At 34.1% G+C, this 16,646-nt stretch overlaps 1 protein-coding gene across 6 annotated transcripts in view; it reads left to right on the top strand.

The window, feature by feature from the left end:
- ERBB4 (erb-b2 receptor tyrosine kinase 4) overlaps nt 1-16,646 on the top strand; it is a 1,154,402-nt gene that overhangs the window by 932,588 nt on the left and 205,168 nt on the right. For all 6 annotated transcript variants that reach the window (XM_086719539.1, XM_086719536.1, XM_086719540.1 and 3 more), the window contains 3 exons: nt 54-186; nt 4,412-4,534; nt 8,386-8,484. In XM_086719539.1, the coding sequence (XP_086575665.1) occupies nt 54-186; nt 4,412-4,534; nt 8,386-8,484 (355 nt within the window). The remainder of the gene's footprint in view (nt 1-53; nt 187-4,411; nt 4,535-8,385; nt 8,485-16,646) is intronic.

Below are 16,646 nucleotides of genomic sequence, written 5' to 3'. Positions count from 1 at the left end.
TCTGTCTTGTCTCTCCTCTTACTTGTTTTTTTCCTGTTTCCTTCGGTTGGCAGAACTCCTCTAATTGCAGCTGGAGTCATCGGCGGGCTCTTCATCCTGGTCATCGTGGGTCTAACATTTGCAGTTTATGTTAGAAGGAAGAGTATCAAAAAGAAAAGAGCCCTGAGAAGATTTCTGGAAACAGAGGTGAGGTGTTTATTTCTTCTCTGCATGTGTTTGGGGCTTTTCATTAGGTTTAGAAGGTTTAGATGATACTCAGCTTTTGAATCCAAGGGAAATGCTGTTCAATTTCCTGCCAAGGGCTTATAGTTCATAGTATGTTATACAAAGTTGATGAAAAATCAGAGTATATAGTAAAAGTAGTCACGGCAGTTTCATGGCTTAAAGAGGACAAATACCAAGGGCGAGACTATTATCTTCTCGAACGACAGGTCTTATTGAAAAGACATATCTGTTTCTTTTGGGAGAGGAATCCCAAAGGCAAGCTCTAGGATATTACAGCAGCAGAACAGAAAACATCTGGGTGGATGAAGTCTCAACAGCAGAACTAGAAAAATGTTAGAATTTTTCTGTTTGAAAATAAAACCAGATAGGCCAGCAATTTATGCTTTAATTACCGTCATTAAATTGGTAGCCACTGATCCCACTATACTAGCAGTAAAAAGCTGAGCTTACAGGATGAAGCTTAGTATTGTAATCACACAGACCTTACTACACAATTTATGGGAATCATTTAATATTATGTGTGTTAGTTGTTGTGAATATGTAAATTACCCACAAATTATTATAATTTCTTTTATATTGCCACACTGAGTCCTCTAGTGTACAACATGATAGTTTTCACTGTACAAGTTACAGGGGAAAAACAATTACAGAAAACTATGCATTTCCATATCCTTCTCAACTTGCATCTTACCTCTTTCTTCTGATATACACATCCCTGGCTGTCTGAACAGCTCACAGCAATTCTGTTCTGAGACTGAGCCTTCCCTGGTTTGTTTTCTTGCTCATTGTCAGTGTGACAGTCTGACTTTTCCTCTTAATACTGACAAGAATGAGAACATCCATTTATAAATTTTGCAAACTGATAGCAAATAAAATTTAGCTCTCTTTCTTTAGAAGTTGAAAGTAGATAGAAGAATCGTGTGAAATGTTCAAGTACCTACAGTTACACCGAGGAAAGAATTTCTAAGAATTGGAGGTGTCTAAAATTCAAATGGATTGTCTCATCAATAGAGATGGCTAAGCATAAGATAGGTAGTCAATTATATACATGAGAAAAAATAGTAATAACTCTTACTTGATCTGGATATTTACAAATAGATCAACTTCATCATTTTCAACCCTGCACATGAATAAAAGTTTGGACACAACACCTGTGCTGTGCTTATTTTCAGTTTAGCTAGGATGCTGTAGGCAGGTAGAATTCTCCCTCATGGCCAGCTTGGGGCAGTTGTAAAGAGAATTCTAAAGAGTGAAGTAAATTAGAGTTGGAGAGGAACTGAAGTCTTGGAACAGCAGTGGCTATTTAAGTGACTGAATAAATAGAAAAGGAGTTCTGTCCCTTAACCACAGGCAGAAAAGTCTCATTGCTACAAAAATAATTATTTTGTGTGTTTTCTTTTTTTAATATGGTGCTAAGAATGTCCTTTAAATGGCATTTAATTATTAAATAAGCAAATGCTGATTAGTTTTATAAGCAGATTCTAATTTTTATAAAAAATTATTGCTTAGTACTAAATTAGATAATTGTAGAAGTCCCATCTTTCTCTCAGGAGAAGTAAATAACTATGATTTTCTGCCATCTAAATAGAAGAGGAGTTCTTAAGAGGATCAACTAAAATCCTTAACTACTGAAGCTTGAAATCTGTCTCAGATGTGAAAAACTTGTTAAAGCATGATATATTGTTGGAATGTACTTAGAGTAAATATGCTTTTCCAAAATCGTTTTGCTCCAGATTGTCTTGTCTTCTGTTACATGAATAAAAGTAGAAAATATGTTTGTTTTTATTTAACATACACTTACTGAGTTGCACTGTAAGCTTGATACTTTGATAGATACTGTGATTAAAAAGTGTTAATGGGACATGATCCTATCCCGTGAAGAGTGACAGCTTCAGAGCTTACAATATGGCAGGCAATATTCCAAAGTTTTCCAGCTATGTTATACCCCATTTCATCTTTTGACACTCTTCGAAGGTAATTATTGCCATATCTATGTTACGAGTATGAAATGAGGGACAAGGAGGGATAAATTGCTTTCTAAGCCTGTGAGTGGCAGTACTAAGATACAAACCTACAAATTTAAACTTGACCCTCTTTTTGCCATCTTGGCATGCAAATGAAACAATGCCTCTTTTAAAGACATCATTCGCAAATGCCTGGAAAAATATGTTTGTAAAAATTTTAAGTAACATCTAAGAAAATTGCAGAAGACTAAACATTTCAGGTAGAATAGTGAAGTTCTCAAACCATGAAATTATGGCAATATTATGTGCCAAAGCATCTGTTTTAAATACATATAGCCCATAGTGCTAAAATGTAGTCCCCAATCTTGCATATGATTTTTATATAAGTTTTTATATGATTTAAAAAGATAATTTATTAAAGTTCCTGATTATATACATATAGTGTGTGTATCAAAATCTACTGAACAAATTCTGCACAGCAGAGTTGGATTCGAATAAAGGACATTTTCTGAGGGAGATTCTTCTTCTAGTTTTTCAAAAAATTTTGTAATTCATTCTGAGATTTATTTTAGGTGACTTGAACACAATTGTATGCATTTTTTGAAATGTAAATTTGAAAATGAAATAGAAGCATATTTGTGGTCAAACTTTTAGTCCATAGCCTAAATTTATTGATAATTTTATCATCTTCCCCAAATTCTTGTTGATTTTCACTGCACTTACCTATACTCAAGATTCTGCTCAGCTATTGAAATAGACCATTATGTTCACAGAAGCATAATAATAACCAAGCCAGAGGGTCACAGTGCACTTAGCATTGTAAACAGACATTGTGAAATACTGTGATGGTTTTCAAGGCAATTTGAGTAGGCGTCGCTTTTAATTATTTCCTTAGGCTGAGAAAGAACCAGTTATTTGTCTGAGTTTAAAGTTTAGTTCCTTAATTTAACTTTTAAAAAAGAAACTTCTATTTCTCTCACTTGCATTTTTGCTCAAGCATAGATAAAAACCTAAAATTTTAACACAGGATGTAGACTATTGGTACCCACAGTCAATCTCACGTTTACTTTTTTTTTTTTTCCTCCCCCTCACATAAGCAGGAAATTGGCACATACTCACATATCTTTCCCCTCCTTACTCATCCTCTCTGGCTGAATGGCATCTAAACTGAACATCTAAAATTATTTGTATTTATATCTTTTGGCCACACCCAGCCCACTTTACAGTCTGGTGTTTCCCATCCTGATCTCATCCTTCAGACCTGTCCCACCCCTCGTTGCATTCTGCTTTCTGTCTTCTTCCTCCTCCCTGATGCTGTGTCCAAACTGCTCTTTACATTGGCAAACCCTCCTCCATGTCAATCCATTTTTATTATCTCAAGTCGAACTTTAAAGTGTACCTCGTCCAGGAAGCCAAAACTAGCAAAGCTTACTCGCTCCTGGTTATTTTATTCATTTGCATTCCAAAGCATTCACGTAGGATCTAGAATGAGTTCATAGAATTTTAGAATTTTTTATCTTTAAGGTACTTTAGGGCCTTGCTGCTTAAAATGTGTTGAAGGACCATCATCGTACATAGATATCACCTGGAGTTCTGCAAAATGCAAATTTCAGCCCCAATTTTAGACTTCTTGAACCAGAATCTGTATTTTACCAAGAATGTCAGGTAATTCAAATGTACACCAAAGTGTTAGAAGCACTGCCCTGGGGCACTGGTAGTGTGCTAACTTACTTTATTTTCTTCCAACCATTTGTTTGTCCTGGCTTCCCAGTTAGATTTTCAATGCTAAGAAGACAACATTTTATTTTTTTATGTATCAAATCTCCTAAAACAAGAAAGAAAACTTTGATAGAGTACATGGACATAACTAAGATCTCTGAGTCTTAGCTGGGGATACCAAAACTGGAAGCACTTCAAAAAGTAAGATTTAGAGGCCCTAATCAGCCTAAATTTCTTTAAAAATAGGGAGAAAAATCCCCTATCTTAGTATGCCTCAAGGTAGTCACAGTTTTATACTTGTGTTCAGCTAGGCAAAAAGCATGGGAAGAGAAAAGATAGACTCTGAAGGAATCGTGAGTGATCCATACTACAAAAATATTGTCAATGAAAGTGTGCTTGTGTGTTTTTGTATGTATGAGAAAGAGAAGCAGGCAGAGGAAGAGGGGGAAGCACTGACTGGTGAATGGAAAGCTGTATAACCTGTATTCTTTTTTGTTTTGTAGTTGGTAGAACCCTTAACTCCCAGCGGCACAGCACCCAATCAAGCTCAACTGCGTATTTTAAAAGAAACTGAGCTCAAAAGAGTGAAAGTACTTGGCTCGGGAGCTTTTGGAACAGTGTATAAAGTGAGTAAAAACCCATACCATTAGTTACTTTAAGTTTCCTTTCAGACTTGTCTTAAATAATAGCCAGAGTTAATTGCTCTCGCCAACCTAATTTCCTTTTAATATCCAGAGTGGAACTTTATAGTATTGAGAAGTTGCTGCACAAGTGAATCCATTCATTTTTGTTGAGGGCTGGGATGGGTACAGTCATGAGAAAGCAGGAAACTGTCACGGAAGCCATGTCTTTCCACGCCCTTCTGAACCCCGTTTGATATGATCTCCCTATTGGTAAATTTGTCCTTATCTAAAATACACAGCTCTCACCCACTTTCCTTCTCCGTACACAGTGCTGCGGGGAATCCCACAGGCCTGAGCAATGGACCATAATCCTTGCTCTTCTTTTCTTCTGCTCTTTCATCCACATATCTCCCCACCAGGACATTACTAGCCTATCTTTTTAAAACCTACACAAATGTGCTGACTGGTTAACAGGATAGGACTAGTTCCTAAACTACTTTTTGCCTACCTGTTAACATACATGATTTAACAGAAAACTTTCAGTTTTTTTTTTAATTTTTTTTAACGTTTTATTTATTTTTGAGACAGGGAGAGACAGAGCATGAACAGGGGAGGGTCAGAGAGAGGCAGACACAGAATCTGAAACAGGCTCCAGGCTCTGAGCTGTCAGCACAGAGCCTGATGCGGGGCTCGAACTCACAGACCGCGAGATCATGACCTGAGCTGAAGCCGGCCGCTTTACCGACTGAGCCACCCAGGCGCCCCAGAAAACTTTCAGTTTTGATGTCTTCACCATTATATGCAAACTAAAAAAGTGACTTTATTTGTGAAATTCAGGTCGGAGAATGAAAGGGTGACATCGTGGGTTTCCAATAAGAGACATCTTTTTGGAAAGGGAAAGCTCAAATAATGTTATCTGTGTGTTTACTTTTTTAGCTTAATTACAAAACCAATTCAGAGGCCAGGCCCAAGGTTAATTGTGGTGAAACTTGTTTTTCAAATTCAAATTTCTGCTGGGTTAGTGCTAAATCCTTCTTAGACTGTCCATTGTGACAGTTCCCCAAATTTTACTTGACAGTTTTATATATTTCTTAAAGCTATATGCAAGCCTACAGTTATTTTTACAAACATTTTTGTTAAAATAGACTGGATCTTAGAAATTCTGTACTTTACAATGTTTGTTTTTTTTTTCTATGTGAAACAGGTAGTTACTTAACAAAAATTATTAACAAGTAGAATATTAATCTTAATTTTCTCTCTCCTGAGTGTTCCAAAAATAATTTAATCTCTTTAGAATAAAGTTGTTTTATTCTAGGGCCAAAATGCAGAAATTTCTTAATCTATTTAGTGTACATATTATGTTCAATTACACTCAAAATTAATTGAGCACCTAATTGGAATAGAAACTATTCTAGGCTGGCTTGGTGCTTTCCAGTCTTCAAATTCTTTGTAATGTTGAAGAAACACAACTTATCCTGTTTTTCTATTTATATATATGCTAGAAATAATGGACTTCCTGTTTGAAGATAACTCAGTTTTAGATTGCTCCTAGCATATCACCACACTTTTATTTTAAAGATGGTATGATCTGGAAAGAAAAATTTTATTTTAAATCATGGATAACATTTAGCTCAAGGACGAATATGATCTAGTGACCTCAGCAGGGAAAAATTACCCATTTAGACATTTACTAATAAAGTTATATGAATGTTTTTATTATGAACAATTATTTGCCTGTTGTCCGTGACTTTATATCTTTATTGAAATTACTTGTATTGAAGGTTCCATAAGTATGTTTAAATTTTATGCCTGCAGTGTGTATGGTTGACCCTAAGTTTTAATTAGTATATAAGTTCCTACAAAGACATACTGTCTTAACATGTAAAGAACTATTCTTGACCACATAAATGCAGATTAGCTTAGCTAATTATTTGGTTAATTTTTCCTCCTGGTTGGAGATATGCTGTGTTTAAACATAAAAGATCTGAACCAATATTGTGGGTATTAGCATAGTTGAATTTTTGTCTGGTCAGGCCTAGAAAATAATGACTATACTTATTTAAAAAGCAGTACAAATTAATTCACACTGAATTTATATTCTTATTTCAAAAGTATACTTTAGGAATATTTTAATATTGATGATATATCTTTATAAAGTAATTCCCTCTTTAGTTACTTTATTGAGTAATGGTAAACGTGTTCTCTACCCTAGATACCATCACTAAGAAAATGTAGCCTATGGATCTTGGACTTTCACTGCCTCTCCTACCCCATTTCTGCACTAATAATTAAAAAAATAATAATACCACAGGGAACATGGCTTATTTCTTTGTATTTTTTAAAATCTTTTTCAATGTTTATTTATTTTTGAGACAGAGAGAGACAGAGCATGAATGGGGGAGGGTCAGAGAGGGAGACACAGAATCTGAAGCAGACTCCAGGCTCTGAGCTGTCAGCACAGAGACCAACACGGGGCTCGAACTCACGAACTGTGAGATCGTGACCTGAGCTGAAGTCGGATGCTTAACTGACTGAGCCACTCAGGTGCCCCCTTTTTTGTATTTGACACATAAATTTCCCTATTCACTCTAAGAAGAATATAACCCTTAAATTCACCTTCTAATGGCTAAAGAGGTTTTTTTTCTTTATTATTCTGATTTTTTAAAATAATTTTTGTATTTAGTTCTCCTCTTGTATTATTGCAACTTTTGATAATACAAATATACATGTTTTAGTGTAGAAGTACAAAGCGAAAAACTTTTTTTTTTATAACTACAACCAATTGATATTAGGAAAGACTAGAAATTCTCTTTAGGAATAAGAGAATTCTTTTCCCCCTTTCATTTTAATATTAAAACTGGACTAAGAATACTTTGTTTTTGGTGTCAGGGCTAATAATTTAAAATCTGAGATTTCCATTTTTTCCATATAACCTCACATTTGTTTCAGTGTTCATTTGGGACAATGTGCTTCAAAAAAATTGTCATGTAATCGATGCACCCCTATTTATCTTATCAAAATTATTGTCCTAATTCAAATAGTTGTTTACTCAGAAATGCTGTTATTTTCCTTAACGTTGTACTTGACTCAAACCTTACCTATTTTATATTTTCCCACTGTATAGATCTTGCTCAGATATTATATTTTTGTAGGAGGAGAGAACTGGCGGTGACCAATATAAATATTTTATATTATTTCAGAGCTAATAAAAATCCTTGATACACATACACATACACAGTATTTAGCAATCTAAACAAATTAATAGGTGGTCAATACTCCCTAGTACTTTCCTTAGAAAACTAATTCTTAAATCAATCTGAATTTCAGGAATGTGAGACTATGCTATTTTTATGTTTTTGTTTGTTTTAGTTGCAGAATAATTAGGTAATATTAATGCTGAAAGGAACCTCCAAGATTACTTAGCCCAGTCTTCTAAATTACAAATGAGACATTTGAAGACCAAAAATTGGAACAGCATTCTCAAAGTCTTGAGAAGTTGATTTTTATCCTAATCTAATATTATTATGTTTTATGTCATTTTTTCTCTATTGAAAGCCTTTTTCACACATACAAATTGAATTTTATAATGTGATACTTTATAATATAATAGTAAACACCTTGAAAGCAGAATAAATGTATGAGTCATTCTCAGATAATGAAAGCAGAAAACAAAGTTGCTATGTAACTTGTAACATATAGCAGGTACTTGTTAAATTTTTTTGATTGAATAAAAAGATGTAGAACTTCTAAATTATTTTTTTAAAGAAATTAATAGAATGGTTAAATCAAATTTTGTCTCTGGTATGAATTTGTATATGTCTTCATATAGATTTTATGTGATTTTTCCCCCAAAGGGTATTTGGGTACCTGAAGGAGAAACAGTAAAGATTCCTGTGGCTATTAAGATTCTTAATGAAACAACTGGTCCCAAAGCCAATGTGGAATTCATGGATGTAAGTATAGACACCAGGCAATCACATTTTTATGCGTTATTAATAGACTGCTTTTAGAATTAAATAAAGACTTCACTACTTACAAATGGTATAATATTTATAGTTAAAGCCTTGAGCAGGGGTCAGCAAATTTCTTAAAGGACCAGAGAATAAATAGTCTTTTTGTGCAATGTGGTCTCTATGGAAACTAGAGACCACAGCTCTGTCCTTTAGGTGGGTGAACATTCATAGGTACCTAACGACACAACACACAAAAATGGATTTGCCTGTGTTGCAGTAAATTTGATTTACACAAACAAGATGAAGGCTGAAGGGCTGAAGACCAAATTCTGCTCTCACAAGAGCTCTGTGTTTAACCACTATGCAAAGAAGGGCAAATTGCATTTGGGAGTAGTAATGATGATTTGAAAAATTAATTGTGCTGCTTTATTTTATTATTGTTATCCACTTAGCAGAAAACATCAATCAAGGTTAGTTTTTATAGTAAGTCAGTTTGTGCTAAATTTAAATTAGGAACCTACCCAAGTCAGATAATTACCGATGGAAATTTACTTTTTTCAGTTCAAATTCGGAAGACAAACCTTATGGGTAAAAAGCTCCAACTATAGAAAAATAAGAGCGTTCTGAAGAATAAAAATACTTTATAAGGTCAATCAGAACTTTAAGATTCCCCCCCAGCAAAAATTGTAGATTGAGCTGTTCAGCAGATTTCAGAAGGTAGGACAGATAAAATGTATATGTGGCATGCTGTTATTTTTTCACATTCAATATAAGCTATCCTGCGAGGGGTTCTATCAAAGATACATATGTTCTTTCTCTTTTAGAATGATATTTTCAATAATAAGAATGATTTTGATTTTCAAATGACCTTCATATGAAAGATGACGCAAGCATATGCACTTTGATTTTTTTAAAGATGGATTGCTATATATTTCTACCCAGTTTCTCTTGTAAGCTCTTTTGTAAGTTTTATAGGAGCTCAGTTTTTGACCTTGGATAATTTATTTGGGCATAATGCTTACCATCATATATGGGACTGCTTTGAGTTAAAGAACTTCTTGGCTATTATATAACAGGACTGATAATTCACCGGTGCAAGCCAGCTGCTCTGATCAGTCAGTGCTGTGCCTTACCAGTTGCTAAATATTTTGAATACCACCCTTGTTACACCTTGTTGTTTATCTACCACACCTGACAGACACTGAGTCCAGTAACTAAATAATATTTCCTTCTGCAGGTGTCTAAAAGTTCTGACACTCTCTGCAGCTACCTGTCCTGGCTCATATAGTAAAATGTAAAACTGAAGCCTTTTCCAGTAAAGTCACAACCTATTTGATCTTGATTATAGGTACACAGTTGTGAAAGGAATTTTCAAAGAAACTAAAAAATATTAAGAAAAAGGACAATGAATGTAAAGAGTGTAGGTTAATATGTAAAACCGATATAAAAAAAGATCTTGCCCAGACTAGACTGCAGCCAAAGTTGAAATTCACAAGAATGCTAATAATGTCTGCTGGAGGCTCGGACGGCCATTTTTGTCATATTTCCATGGAAACAGACTGGCAAAAAGGGGTTAAGAGGCTACAAAATAATCACCTAAGAAAGAAGCTTTAAAGGCTTCATCATGATTTTGAATGATTATTTGAAAGCTCCTAACCCCATCCTTTTTTATTTTTTTTTCCTGATCTGAAGTCTATTCCCATGGAAACAGGAGTGGGGATGGCAGCTTGAAGTCTTAGATTTCTGCTGAATTTTAGATGAGGTTCTGATTGAGCCATGAAAGGAGTCATTTTCCTAAATCATTGGCAAATTTGGTGACCAACAGACTCCAAACCGTATGTTCTTTTTAGAAGTTTAAAAAAAAATTAGGGAAAATGTTTTGACTGAGCCCTTCGTACATGTGGATAGATGCCAGATTAATAGATCGATGGACTGCCATCGACAATTTCAATAAATATCAAGCAGAAACATTCAGTGCTATTTCACAACTTCTTTCAAAACATTAGTGTGGCATTGCAATAATTAAAATACAGTTGCACTGGAAAAATTAATGGTAAATTCAGTATTTTAAATAGACTGGTATAATTTTAATGCAAAGTATACCTACATTGCATAGCAACATTTTTAGCTCATCTATTATGAATGTAGATCATTGTAAGTACTTAAATAATATATCAAACTATAATAAAAAGCTTCATATCAGCAAATTTATTTGTAATTTGGACCTAAGAATTAAGTTGAAGTTACCAATATCCCAGGGTTATTAAAATGAAGGTCATGTTTGGCATATCTCCTAGTTTGGGTTCTTCCATATGGTAGAGTACTCCCGATTTAATTTTGAAATTAATATAACATCTACTGCAACCATGCTTCATGTCTCTTGCAAATTAATGTATATGTGTATTTGTTTATATGCATTTGTTTTATACCATTTTGAAGAAGGAAAATAAAGCTCCCAAAGATTATGGAAACCGTACACTCTTATTAAACATTAGATCTCTGGGCACCTGGGTGGCTCAGTCAGTTAAGCATCCAACTTTGGCTTAGGTCATGATCTCAGGGTTCGTGAGTTCAAGCCCCACATAGGTCTTGTTGCTGTCAATGTAGAGCCTGCTTCCAATCCTTTGTCTCCCTTTCTCTACCCCTCCCCACCCCTTTCTCTCTCTCTCTCTCAAAAATAAATTAAAAAAAAAACATTAAGAAAAAGAAGGCATTAGATCTCTTTGCCCCACTTCACCTGACAGCATCCAACTTTATACTTGGGGTAGAATATTCTAAATTCAATAACTGTTAATACTAAGTTTATTAGATTCAGCTATGTTTTACTGGTTATTATAAAAAATGACAAAATACAACTTAAAACTCACTACATCCAATACTTCTATTGATATCCAGGGCAAAGCAGAGGACTTTTACATTTTCTTAGAATTTTTACCATAGGCAAAAACAAATAAGGAACAATTTGTGTTCTTGAAAATGCTATGCTAAAAGTAAGAGAAGGAGAATTTGGTCACAAGGCTGTTATTCAACCCACCTGGATATGTCTAATAGATTTATAATGACAATAATAACACACTGTTATTGAATGGCCAGTATGTCTTTAATTCCAATAAAGGAAGATCACATTGAACAACATTATAAAATAATGACTCTAAAGGTGTACATTCTTAAGAATACCTATGTTTATACACACTGCTAGTTCTTGTTTCAAATAGCACCATTTCGTTGGAAGAACACAGAGGTATTTTTTGTTGTCGTTGCTTTGTTTTGTTTTGCTTTGCTTTGTTTTATTTTTACCCATAAAACGATAAGGAACGCATGCCAAAACATGATGCTATTGAGCAAGATTCCTAGAATTGGGGACCATGGTCTGGTCAAATCAGACAAGCTCATTAGTTTGTCTGAATTTCTATTACTGTGTTGTTGTTATTGTTTTCTCTGATATTTAAGTCCCACTATCACTTGACATTATTACATATAACTTGAAAGTGTACAGGTATTTAAATGTTTTGTTAACTGATATGCCTTATTAAAAATAATCTTGAGGTTAAAAAAAACCATAATTATTCTAAATTCCAGTGACTGAACAGTAATACTTCAGCTTATTGCTTCAGTTTCTTGGCTTTAGTTTCAGCTTTCCCAGGCCAAATCAACCACCTACTTCCCAGTAAGGTGCTGCAAGGAGATATGTTTCAAATCACTCAGATTTATTGTGTAAATGGTCATATTTTTATTAAAAGAAGAATAGCTTGTTGTCCTCTCCCTATACAGTGGAAAAATTTATTCATCTTCACACAACTGGCATTTTATCATTTTCTGAAGAAATGTCCATATGAATTGTGCTTATATGTTGCTCTTCTCTATATTGCCTTAATAATATTCACTGTCTTAATGTGAGTAGTTTCAAATCTAACTGATGTCATGTTAGTGGGCTGAGACAAAAGAATTTATTAGTAGAGTTTTTCTCTCACATTATGGCAGACTTGAAAAATGATTTAAAAAGATATTTTGTACAATAACATTAATTTCAAATGATAAAAATAACATTTTTTATGCCTGTGACTTCACAGATAACAGTAACTATTGGCTAGCTCCCATATCATACTAATAATTTTTTTAATTCATATAATTTAATCCAATGATATCTTTAGGCCTTACAGATTTGCTCATTTGCATTCATGAACAAGATTTCAGAGGTGAAAAAATGCAAAATTTCTTTTTTAAAAAAGCCCATTATTTAGATGTCACAGGATTCTATACTGCTGCCATGATCTTGAGAAGTCAATTATAAATAATCCTCCTTTCCTAAGAAAACTTACAGCTAAAATAATTAAGAAAAGTTTTGGTTAGTTACTTTGCTTTTAAAAACTTGGGGTGCGTGGGTGGCTTAGTCGGTAAAGCCTCCAACTTTGGCTCAGGTCATGATCTCACTGCTTGTGAGTTTGAGCCCCATGTGGGGCTCTGTGCTGACACTTCAGAGCCTGGAGCCTGCTCTAGATTCTGTGTCTCTCTATTGCTCTGCCCCTCCCCTGCTCGTGCTCTCTCTTTCTGTTTCTCTCTGGAATAAATGAAATATTAAAAAATATTTTAATAAAAACCAAACAATATCTTCAAATAGAGATTCTGTGAACTCCATTAGAAATAGAATTTAGTCTTTCAAGGCTCTACTGAAAAGAACAGAAAGGAAAAGAAAAGAAAAGAAAAGACAAGAAAAGAAAAGAAAGGAAAAGAGAAGAAGATTAGAAAAAAGAAAAGAAAAATTTACCAGTTAACTAAAGTAAATCATTTGTTATGGTTTATTTCGTTAGCCCTTCTTTACCTCCTGTTATTTGTATAGAACTTGGTCAGAAATGGCATCACATCTGAAATCACTATTTCAAACACCGCATTGGCCAACCACACTCTCCTACACCTTTGGTTCCTTTCCCATAATACCTTCTTGAGAAACATTGCACCTTTTTAGGTATCACCCATACATTTGACTCCTCTATTTCTCACTACCTCTCACCTACCACCTTTCCTCCACAAACAACTTGGATTCATCACCCACTGTTATAATCACATTCTTTCGGAAACCTTCAACTTTCTTGCTTCTCAAAATCATGCTGATGTTAAGCAATTCTGGAAATACTGAAATGTCTCCGTGCCATGTTCTAGACCTCTTTCCGGTCTGCATATTTTCCCTAGATCATATCACTGGATTACTAAATTTCAACTCCAGTGCATTTTATGAATCTGAGCTCATCTCTATCTTTGATGTCTCCAAATTGAAATTTCGGGGGCATCTCAAATTTAACACATTTGGAATGTATCTCTTTGTCTTCTTGTCTATATCTCTTCTGCTTGTAAATAATTTGTATATTTTTCCACCCTGTTGTAGTCTATCAGAAATTTGGTATTTGTCCTTGAATGTCACAATCCCTCAAACTACTCACTACCAATTCAAGAGCACATGATGCTATGATTTTTGATTCTATGCCAAAACACATTTAGAGAGCATCCTTATCTTTTTATATTCCACTGCTACTACCTTAATCCAAATAATCAACCTCTTTAGCTTGAATTAGGAGAATAGCTTCCAGTTTGATCTACCTACTTTTTAATATAAGACTTGAGTTGTGTAACTCCTGTGCATAACAACTTTCAGTAGCTTCACTAGAGCAAAATACTAGATCCTTGCTTTCTGAGCTCCTAATTACTATCCTAGCCTTCTTTCTCTTCACTGACTTTTTTTTTTTTTTCCACTCCTACAAGTCAAGCAAGACAGTTAGTCCCTTTGCCTGGAGTGTCCTTTTCCCAATTATACCTAATGAACTCTTAGTTATCCTTATTTTCTCAGTTTAAGTATAGTTCTTCAAAGATTGTTTTCCTGACCCCTTAATCTCAATTATAACCTGCTAACAGTACTTAGATATTTTCCATTGTGCATCAATCATGACATTATTATACACTTATTTGTGCTAGTTATTATTATAGAATCCCACTCTACCACGAGCTGATAGGATCTTTGATGACAGAGACTGTCTGTTGACCCCACCAGTGCATATTTATTAGCAAAATAGCTTGCTATGCAAGCATGTATTTAGGAACCAATAAATACTTTGTTAATTGCCTGAATGGATTGTTTCCTATTTTTTAAAAAGACTTTTATTATTCCTCTTTTAAGCCTTCTTTATTTCAGTCTAATTGATTTCTCTACTATTTTTCCCCAATAGTCTTACCTTTTTTGGCATATTGTACTTGGATCATTTTTCTTAGGTGTTTATATTGTTCATCTCTGATTTATTTCTACAAACTCAAATTTAGTAGCTGTCTTAAATCCAGAGTAACAACATATCTCTGAAAAATAGACCTATATTGACTCTCTAAGTAGGACTCAGTGTGCTCTCTGAAAGCCCGTTAAGAAGGAAAACACTTTGTAGATTATCCATGCATGCAGGAAGCCAGTAACCGCCCCCTAGTGGGAACCTTTTGAATACTTCCCTGCAAATGTTTCCGTTATATATGGGAAGATGGTACTATGTTTCATGTTTAGCTTCTTTTTAATCTTGAGTTCCTGAAATTTTATATAGTAATTTTGGATAGAGTTTGCTTCTCCAGTAACAATCTGTTATTAGTGTTCCCCTCAGATCCACCCTTGTCACTTGCCTATTGACATCTATTCCAATAGGAACAAGGACGCGAGGATGGAATCCCAAATAAAAAGGAGAAACAAAGTTTGATTTTTATCACTGATTTTTGCAAAAATAAATGTATCAAAATAATTGACTGCAGTCATAAATCACTGCTGGTATTAGTTATCTGAATTTAATAAATATTATAAAACTTGAGCTTTAATTATTGTCATAGGGAGTACTAAAATGTTAGAAAGTAGGCAACGTACTTGCTAAGTTTTATATTCTAACAGGCTTTTTTTTTTTTCTTGAAGTACCTAAAAGAGAGCTTCTAAATCCAAACCAGTTTTCTCTCTGTAAGCCTCAACATGTAACTTAATAAGTTTTCTGCTCCTGTTTCTCCAAAGCATTTCTTGGATTTGTGTGAATTAAAGGATGTTTCTCAAGGGTACATAGTATACTGTACCGGTATTTAAATTTGATGAATGAAAATTAGTAGTTTGTTAAAGGCATTGGCTTTGAATATTGTAGATGTTTTCCAGCTTTGTAAATTCTACAATTTGGTGAATTTTATAAATTGTTACGGATGTATTGCTTTGCCACCACAGAGCTAGAGGAGAATTACACTGATCATGTACAGTTTCTGACTCCACTCTGAACAGTATTTGCTAATTATGGTGGTTTAGGAAGATTCCTCACTCAGTTTGATTGCACCAGTAGAAAGAGTTGTTTATAATATGAAACTTGTTCCTAAAATTCAGGTAGAAAACTCGTGCCCACAGGGCAAGTATATACCAGAAAATAGCATTTCCAAAAAATTAGCAAATAATTTCAGACCTATCAAACCTTGATATGATTGGTTTTGTTAGTGCTTAATGTTATGTTTACAGGTTCAAAGATACAAAATATTGTTTCTGCTAGAGGAAGGGACTAGCTGAATAAAATCCTAGTTTGCATTATGTGGCATAAGGTGATTTTAGTTATTCATATAGCAGGGATTTGGTTCAGGAAATGAAGGCTTAATATGCTGCGACATTTTCAGTAGCACACACACATACAATTATGTGTATCTACATAGTGGAGCGAATATATATTTACATATTAATGTATACTAATATTATATATTATAAATATATGTTATAATTATATTATTAACGTAAATAAATTATAAGTATTATCAATAGTGTAAATAGGTATATTTTAATCTCATCATTACCACCTTGCATAAAATGATTACCATACAATTTCTGTTTCTTTAACCCTGTTAAAATAATGAGTTGTACCATACATACTACAGAAAGAGCTCAATTGTATTTTTTCTCGGTAAAAATAAAAGAATCAAGATACTGTTTTGAACATTTCTAAATGCTGCAGCAGCTCCTAGGAAGCCATGTTTTTTTGTTCTCATAGCTTAATAGTTTATGTATAGCTTGGCACAGTGTGATTAGAAATAAGAATGAGCACCTCTGAGGTAGTAAAATTATCAGACCAGTTTGTCTGATAAAAAGCTTAGCGTTTTCTACAGTGATTGTAGTGACTACAATTTTA

This window comes from Puma concolor, chromosome C1, assembly GCF_028749965.1.
Source record: "Puma concolor isolate L17-30 chromosome C1, mPumCon1.1.hap2, whole genome shotgun sequence".
NCBI lineage: Eukaryota > Metazoa > Chordata > Mammalia > Carnivora > Felidae > Puma > Puma concolor.
This window is presented reverse-complemented; position numbering and strand designations above follow the sequence as displayed.